The sequence below is a fragment of the Nycticebus coucang genome, chromosome 22, assembly GCF_027406575.1.
Source record: "Nycticebus coucang isolate mNycCou1 chromosome 22, mNycCou1.pri, whole genome shotgun sequence".
Taxonomy (NCBI): domain Eukaryota; kingdom Metazoa; phylum Chordata; class Mammalia; order Primates; family Lorisidae; genus Nycticebus; species Nycticebus coucang.
The window spans coordinates 201,600-209,958 of NC_069801.1; the positions used below are offsets into that span (position 1 = coordinate 201,600).

The following is an 8,359-nucleotide window of genomic DNA, read 5'->3' on the forward strand; positions in this document are numbered from 1 at the left end:
CCTGCAGAGGTACCTCCCTCGGAAGAAGCACCTGAAGAGCGCCACCACCCGGGCGTGGGTGTGGGGTCTCCAGGGGGCGGAGTCCCCTGGAAGGTCCAGGGGCTTGGTGGGTGTAACGGGTAGGCGGGGCTGACCGCCTGCTTCCCTCGCGGGACACAAAAGGCCTCCTGCGAGCATGGCCTCCATCGCTGAGGGGCTGCAAGTCCTCTGGGCCTGCCCCACGCCTACGCGGGGAGTGACCAGCGCCCTTGGCGTCCCTCGGAGGACTGTACTGAGGAGCTCGTGCCTGAGCACTGGGTGGGTACTGGGATCTGCTTCAGTCCTTCGCTAACTGGGCTCCAGGGCAACCCGGGGCAGGCAAGTGAGGGCTGGATGGGGGAGGCAGGGCTGTGGTTTGTCCCTGGGTGAAGGAGCTTGTGTGATTGGCCAGGAGCACTAGGGTTCATCTGTCTCTGACCTCACTGCAGCACCAGCATTTCAGCCCTTCCTGTATCAAGGTGGTCTGGGATTCACCTGGGCGGTGGCTTGGCCCGTCATGGTCAGATGGATAAATGCTTGTCGCATGAGGGTGCGTTGTGAGAGGCTGGTGACCACCTGACTATGCAACCTCACGTGTAGGTGCCAAGGTGCTGAGGGGTGTGGCCCACATGTGCATGACTGTGTGTGATGTCACCCCCATCGTGGAATGGTCTATAGCCATGTGGTGTTTCAGTAAAGTGCCGTGTTCTCAGTTCTGTGTCTTCGCTGGCAACTCAGGCATGGGTGCTGTGGGTCCCCACACTGGATGCAGCTTCTCCAAGGTCTCCTTGAGTCCCCTCCACACCCCAGACAGAGACTCAGCTGGTTGTTCTTGGACTTTGAGGTCAGGGGTGAAGAGGGTGAGACCTGCCCAAGCTGGAACCAGCACAGGATTCTTGGTCATGCCTGCCTGGTGGTGCAGGATTCCTGGGCTGAAGGCAGGACAGGGTGTGGCCACCTTATGCACCAGGCTGGGCTGGTGGGTCTGCAGAGGGACCTACAGCGGCCACAGTGGGGTATGGGCAGAGGGGCCCCCCAATCCATAGCAGGGCTCTGGGACTGCTATGGGGTAGGGAAAGGTGGCTGAGGATCCACCCTTCCTGCCAGCCCTGATCTGTGGGCCCTAGGCTCTCTCCGTCTCCATGGAGGGTAGCCAAGAATTGCCCGAAAGGAGGCAGGAGTTGGCACCCCTGGAACCTTGGGCCCACCCATCCCTGTGGCTTCCAGGCATCTGATCCAGTGGGGTATTCTCTGGGTTGAGGCTGGGCACAGGACAGGGACCTCTTACCAAATGTGGACACAGATAATTTATTTAAAAATGTACAACTCTCAAAGCTCAGAGGGGCAGCTAGGAAGTTTCTACAGTCATCTCAGCACTGGGGGACTGCCCTGCCTCTATTCTTCTGTCCCTCAGTCTTGGAGGGCAAGACTGACAGCCCACCCAACAGAGGGGCTAGCCCTGCCTAGGGGTGAAAAGTCAGCACAGGGAGGGGAGGGTCTTGACTCCTCTCCTGGGCCCAGGGGATCCTGTGGTTCTTGAAGGCTTTGGGGATCTTTTTGTTAATCCCATCAGGACCTGGCCTCAAAGAGTGAGGGGAAGCTGAATGGGATACAGGTCTTAGTGGGGCCCAGATAGGGTTCTCCAAGATGTGCTCTCTCTCTAGGATGGGTTTACAGTGGCTGCTATGTCCTTGAGCCCTGTCAGTGGGGGGCTCACTGTGGAGCTGGGTGGGGTGGCTGACCTGGGCACAGGCTGGTGACCCTAGTTATTGGTCAAAGGCCTGAGGGAGAAGGCACTGGCTGTGGCTGTGGGTTGTGGGGGTAGGCAGCGCAGGCTTCCGGTCTTGAGTGCACACTGCACGGGCCAGAGCACCAGGCAGAAGAGCAGCAGCAGCAGGGCTGAGACCAGGGCCATGCGCCTCCAGTCCCTGCAGCGTGCCCAGCAGCGGGCCAGGCGGCCCCGACGCCGGACAGGGACTGGGGCTGGTTCAGGCATGGTGGTCTCAGAGGGCTTTCTCAGGCCCACATCCACACATACAAAGCCAGGCGCATGGCCATGAGCGGCAGGTGGAGGCCGGCAGCAAAGCTTTGTGCCCTCCAGCCACACTGGCTCCTCATGCCTCAGGTGCGCTGGCATCCGGGCCTGCAGCTGGCGGCTGGTACGCAGTGCTGGGGCCCCAGCAGGTGGCAGGGCCGTGGGCTTCCTGCAGAATGGGCAGGGCACAGCCTCGCTGCCAGGATGGCCTGCTGGCTGGGCAGCTGCCAGCCGGGCCAGACACTCCAGGCAGAAGACGTGGGTGCAGGTGAGCTCCTTGGGTGTCCTGAAGATGTTGTCATAGCCTGAGAAGCAGATGGAGCACTCCAGTGGAGAGGCCACCTTCTCCGAGCCAGGTGAGCTGGGGGAGCTGGGCACAGAAGCTGTGGAGTTGCTTCGGCCGGGGGGTGGCACGGCTGTGTGCCACACCTGCGGGCCTGATGACATGGCTCTGCACTATGGGGCAGACACCTCTGTGAGTGACCACAGTCTGCCTCCTTTCTGTGAGGTCAGTCTGTTCTCTCTCTCTCCTCCTCTGCCAGCACCAACCCCAAAGTTCCCAGAGATGGGTCCCATGCCTCTCTGAAACATCTCTGCTGTCTGGCCAAAGGGCCCTGAAGACCCTGATCTGTCTTTTGGGCACAGTCCATATTGGCACCCAGCTGATGAGGGCCAGCCCTGCCTCCCACCCGTCCCTCACTTAGGAGTCCTTCCTAGGAAGGCAGAAGTCAGCAGGGTCCTGCCTGGAAGTGCCCAGGCAGGGGATGACCCATTTTTCATTGTCTCAGTGAATTCCAAGGCCTGAGCCATAGGACCTCATGGAGTGCACCTCCATGAAAGGTCCATCTGTGTCCCAGAGGCCCTTCCCCCAAGGTATAATCCTGGTCACCTCCACCTCATCATGTGGCTCTGCCAGGGGTGAGCATCCCAGGGTGCATGGCCCAGAGGGGCCCCAGGGATGGAGGCCATGTACACAGGGTGTCACACTGACCGCCCACCTGGCCCTGCTGCCCAGACAGAATGGTGGTGATGACAAGGACCCACAACATTGATGTTCCTGCCTGGGTCCACAGTTCATGTCATGGGAGGCCCAGATCAGGTTTGGTTGGTATAGGCCCCATTTGCAGGCAGCTGTGCAAGGGTAGGGTGTGGTCTTTGGGGCTGGGCAGAACCCATGGGGTTGTAGGAAGACAGGGAGGGGTAGTGGTCAATGGCCTAAAGATTTCTTCCAATCAGTCCCCATGTGGCCAGTGTGTCTGACTGGCGATGTGGATCTGGTGGCTGTGGCAGGGGTAGGGCCTGCACCAGCCCTAGGCATGCCCTCTGGTCCATCCCAACTGGGGCTGTGGGATGCCTGGGGGTACAGGGTCTGTTCTCTCTGCCCACTCCCACTTCTAAGAAAGGGCCCTGGAGACCCTGCTCTGTCTTCTGGGCACAGTCCATACTGCACCCAGCTGACCAGGGCCAGCCCTGCCTCCCACCTCTTCCTCACCTAGGGGTCCATCCTAGGAAGGCAGAAGTCAGCAGGGTCCTGCCTGGAAATGCCCAGGCAGGGGGTGACCCATTTTTCATTGTCTCAGTGATTCCAAGGCCCCAGTCATAGGACCTCATGGAGCTCAGGCAGTGGCCCCAGAAGTGCCCCTAACACTGCCTGGCCCTGACCCAGACTCTGCGGGCAGGCCCAGCCAGGTGGCTTGGAATGACTCAGGTGTGACCATATCATCACTGTGACTACCTGAGTCACAGCAATATCACTGTGATGTCATAAGTGCCCCAGGCACCCAACGTGTGACTTCATGACATCCTGAGAACAACAGTGGCCTTGGGCCAGGAAACAGCCTTGTCAGGGTCAGGGGACTGCCCTCCTCCCACCTGTGCACCGGACAGAACCAGTTCCTTGGCACCAGGCCCCACCCTTCCATAACAGGGCCCTACTCTGGGCCTGCACAGGTGTGGGGTGAGAACTGGCTGAGCTGCTCTTACCTGGCAGCCAGGGGTCAGTGGGTTCTGGGCATTGTCTTCTTGGCCATCCACAGTCAAGCTGCAATGTTCTGGGCTTCCTGGTTCCAGCAGGGCTCACTCCGCCTCCTTCAGGCCTAGCAGCCTGTGCTATACCTGGCAGGTCTCTCTCCACAGAGTGGCTGCCAACAGCTGTCCTGAGGCACAGGTCTGGCAGGCACTGGCTCTTCTCTGTCCCAGTTCGGGGGCACAGGGAATGTTGTGCTCTCCCAGGTGTGGAGCTGTCTGAGATGCCCTGGCAGGTATATTTATACCCTCCAGGTCAGGCTAGCCAAGGGTGTGGTCTGGGGCCTCAGGGATTGGCTGGCCTATCCTCTCCCTCACAGGCGGGATTCAGCTGAGGGTCAGAGCTGGGTGGGGCCGGGTCAGTGCCAGGCTCTGTAGCCTGAGTAGGTCTGGGCTGGGGATGGACGCCTGAACAAGGCCCCTCTCACCCCTCTGGAAGCAGATCTGCCCTGTTCCAGGTCTCTGTGAGCCCCTGAGATCCTGAGTGGGCCTCTTGGCAGGAACCCTACCTGAACCCCAGAGAGAGGCCACTGACACCACTGTCCCTGTGGCCCACAGTGTGCGTGAGGGTCTAGTATAGCCCCAGCCCTCCCCATGCCTCTCTGAAACATCTCTGCTGTCTGGCCAGACACAGCGGACCTCAATGCAAGAGCAAGTCAAACTCAGGGGCCAGGGGTCCCCACTATTGGGTGTGGGCCTGGGACTAAGATGTGGGGGTGTCGCAGTGGTGTGTCTAGGAGCGGAGGCCCATCCTGGTGAGGCAGAAGGCCCAGCCACCCCATAGGGTGACCTCAGGCATCCACCACCATCTCAGTTGTGGCCCCAGGCCCCTCAGTGTTGCTCCCTGGCATCCTGGTGCCAAGGCCTAGATTCTTTAATTTGGGGCTACAGTGTGGGGGGCCCAAGGGCCAGGACCCTGCCATGGGGAAGAGGGGGCCCTGAGTTCAGGAAGGGCCAAGACTCCTCAGCCAGTGCTGTGAGGTGGGGTCAGAGTCCTGGGGCCTGGGTAGTGTGAATTCAGGGGACTGGGGGGCTTTTGTTAGGGGGACTGATATATAGGGCCCCTGTGTGGTTGCAGTTCCATGTGTATTGGGGGGACTCCCTGGAAGGTATGGGAGCTCTGTGAGGGGATGGGGACTCAACGGGAGATGGGGACTCTATGGGGGCTCCTGTGAATGCCAGCCTGGGCATGTAGGATGGCCCCAGATTCCATCAGGATCATGACTCCAGGTCACATGTTCCTCCAGGAAGTGGCCTGGGTCCCTATTGCTGCTCTGAGAACAGCCTCCCAAGGGCTCCTGGGAATATCCAAACTCTGAGGTCACTCTGGGCTCCCTCTTGGACCGTCAGTGTCCAGAGGCAAAGGTGATGGAAGACCTGAGGAATGTACAGTCTTGGGGCTGGATCTCACACAGGTCAGCCAGAGGCAGGCTCCCCCCTTACTCCAGCCCGGACACAGGTGGGGCCCATCCCTGTAAGACCTCAGGAGGCTCAGGGTCCAGGGGTGGAGGGACTTGGCAACACATCCAGGCAGTGGGCAGCCCACCTGGTCCCTCTAGCCAGGCCAGATAGCAGGCAAGCAAGCACCAATGTGCTGAGCTCCACATACACGTGTAAGAGGGAACATGGGAGCTGATGTGTGTACCCATGGGTCTCCCTCTCCTTGACCCCACATCTGTGGGCTCCCCGGACAAAGCCCTCACTGACCCCCACCAGACATAGACTAGATAAAGATGTCCTTGCCCAGGTGAGCGGAGGAGGGCTTACCTCTAAGAACCATCCTCCAACCTGGCTCAAAGCCCCTGTGCCTTGCCCAGAGGACAGGGTGTAGCCAGTGTAGGCAGAGACCACCCAGACTGGGTTTCTTGCCTCATACTCAGCCTCCATGCTATATGGCCTGGGCTGGAGCTCCTGCTGACCACTTGGCTTATCTGCCCATCCACAGCTGACTCAGTTGGCTCCAGGCCTGGGCCCAGATGTGTAGAGGTGTGGGCTGTACTCGGGTCCAGCCTTTGCCCCTTTGTTCCTCGGTGCCCACCCTCCAGGTAAGGGGAGGGCTGGCCAGTACCATCCTCCCATGCCCAGCAGAGAAAGCATCGTCCACACAGCTAGCCTGATGCCCTGGCCATGCCACCATCAGGCCCAGCATTGCTGGTCTTTTGGGGCCTAGTGCTGCCTAGTAAGAGCTGTGAGCAAGGCCAGGCGCAGTGGCTTACACCTGTAATCCCAGCACTCTGGGAGGCCAAGGCAGGTAGATTGCTTGAGCTCACAAGTTTGAGACTAGCCTGAGCAAAAAGCAAGACCCCATCTCTACTAAAAAGAGAAAAACTGGCTCAGCGCCTGTGGCTCAGCAGCTGGGGCGTCGGCTGCATGCACCAGAGCTGGCTGGTTCGAATCCGGCCTGGGCCTGCCGTACAATAACAATTGCAACCAAGGAATGGCCAGGGGTTGTGGCAGGCATCTGTGGTCCCAAGCTTTTGGGGAGGCTAAGGCAAGAGAATCGCTTAAGCCCAAGAGTTGGAAGTTGCTGTGAGCTGTGATGCCATAGTGCTCTACCGAGGGTGACATGGTGAGACTTTGTCTCAAAAATAAATAAATATAAAAACTGAAGCAAAAGGATCTTTTGAGCCCAAGAATTTGAGGTTGCTGTGAGCTATGACACCACAGCTCTCTACTCAGGGTGACAGCTTGAAACTCTATTTCCAAAAAAAAGCCATGAGCAAGTGCGGGGCTGGCCAAGGAGATAGTTGTGTGGACCAGCTACAGGGAAGGATACAGAAGCAGCCATGCTGAAAACCCAAGACCCCTGGGTTTTCAGTTAGGGCCACTATGTGTGAGGTGGACAGGACCCAGAATTAAGAGCAGGAAGGCCTGGCAGGCCCCAGAGGGAAGGTTTCCAGAAGGCTGAGGGCATCCTTTATTTTTATTTTTTGTAGAGACAGAATCTCACTTTGTCGCCCTCATTAGAGTGCTATGGCGTCACACAGCTCACAGCAAACTCCAACTCCTGGGCTTAGGTGATTGTCTTGCCTCACCCTCCCTAGTAGCTGGGACTACAGGCGCCACCACAAAGCCCAGCTATTTTTTTGTTGTAGTTTGGCCAGGGCTGGGTTTGAACCCACCATCCTCGGTATGTGGAGCCAGCACCCTACCCACTGAAGCACAGGTGCTGCCCAGGCTAAGGGCATCTTGCCCTCCCACCTCAGCCCTTGCCTCCCTCATAGGCAAACTCTGTGGGGATGAGTCTGGGGGCTCCCACATCACAGATGTGCAGCTGGGCCCTGGCAGCCCAGCGAAGCTATGGGTGCTAGGCTCTCAGTATGGCCTCCAGCCTGGGGAGAAGCCCAGGCTTCTCCCCTGTACAGACTGACAGCCACTGTGGTGTCCTTCACTCATCTCCATGGGCCTCAAGGATGGTGTTGAAGTTGCTGTGCAGTCACTCTGCCCTCCACAGGGGATGAGCAGTGCTCATGGGGGCAAAGCCTATGCCTAGCCCACTCAGTTGATATGGGAAAGTGGGCTCTCTGTAACCCCAGGACCCTCCCCGTGGGTTCTGGAGACCTCTCTGGCTAGTCCCCTGGTGCTGCCAACATCCCTTCTTGTCAGCAATCACACTAAAGATCCCCTGCCCCAATACCAAGAGGAGGCTCAGCCTGGCCAGAGCAACCTGCCCCAGCAGCAGACACAGGTGCACAGCAGTTCACCTAGGTGGCCAAGAGCCCTTGGGAGTTAGAGAGGTTCAGCCTCCCACCCTGCACTGCCAGGCCCTTTCAAGGCCAAGACCCCCGTGGACTACTAAAGCCCTTAGGGAACCTGGCCACTCTGCAAGGCTGTGGGCTGGCCGGGGTAGTGAGCGCTCCCTGGTGACTATTCCTGTCCTGTCTTGAGGGTAGGGTCTTGGGTCTTCAGAACAAAGGATGTAACCTCAGGAGCCTTCACGTGGCCCTGCTGAGTTGTGGGAACACAGCTCATCAGAGGGGCTAGGTCTGCAAGCCCTATACTTTGCCTGAAGGTGCCTTGCTCCCGACACTTCTTAGGGCCAGGCCCAGGGCAGAATGGACATTCCCAGGTGCCTGACAGCTGCAGATCTCAGGATGACGTTCCCAGGCAAGGGCAGGGGTGCAGGTATCTGAAGACATGACCCTCCAGCAGAGGGCAGGGTGGCTCCATGCAGACCCTCAATGCTCAGAGGCCAGGCTAGGCCAAGCCTGCACTGCCCTCCTCACCAGTCCCACCACTGGTCAGCAGTTCTGTGCGCCCAGCCCTTCCAAAAAGCTGTCC

At 59.1% G+C, this 8,359-nt stretch overlaps 1 protein-coding gene across 1 annotated transcript; it reads right to left on the minus strand.

Moving 5' to 3' along the window:
* Positions 1-1,307: 1,307 nt before the first annotated feature.
* On the minus strand, positions 1,308-4,155 carry RNF223 (ring finger protein 223). The gene is made up of 2 exons (XM_053576888.1): positions 4,037-4,155; positions 1,308-2,509 (listed from the first exon to the last, which is right to left on the minus strand). Exon 2 carries the CDS (start codon positions 2,498-2,500, stop codon positions 1,781-1,783), a length of 720 nt encoding a protein of 239 aa, XP_053432863.1. The 5' UTR covers positions 2,501-2,509; positions 4,037-4,155; the 3' UTR covers positions 1,308-1,780.
* Positions 4,156-8,359: the final 4,204 nt, after the last annotated feature.

Bases quoted from the DNA above. Each gene is read 5' to 3' on its own strand.
- RNF223 (XM_053576888.1), bottom strand. From the start codon at position 2,500: ATGTCATCAGGCCCGCAGGTGTGGCACACAGCCGTGCCACCCCCCGGC.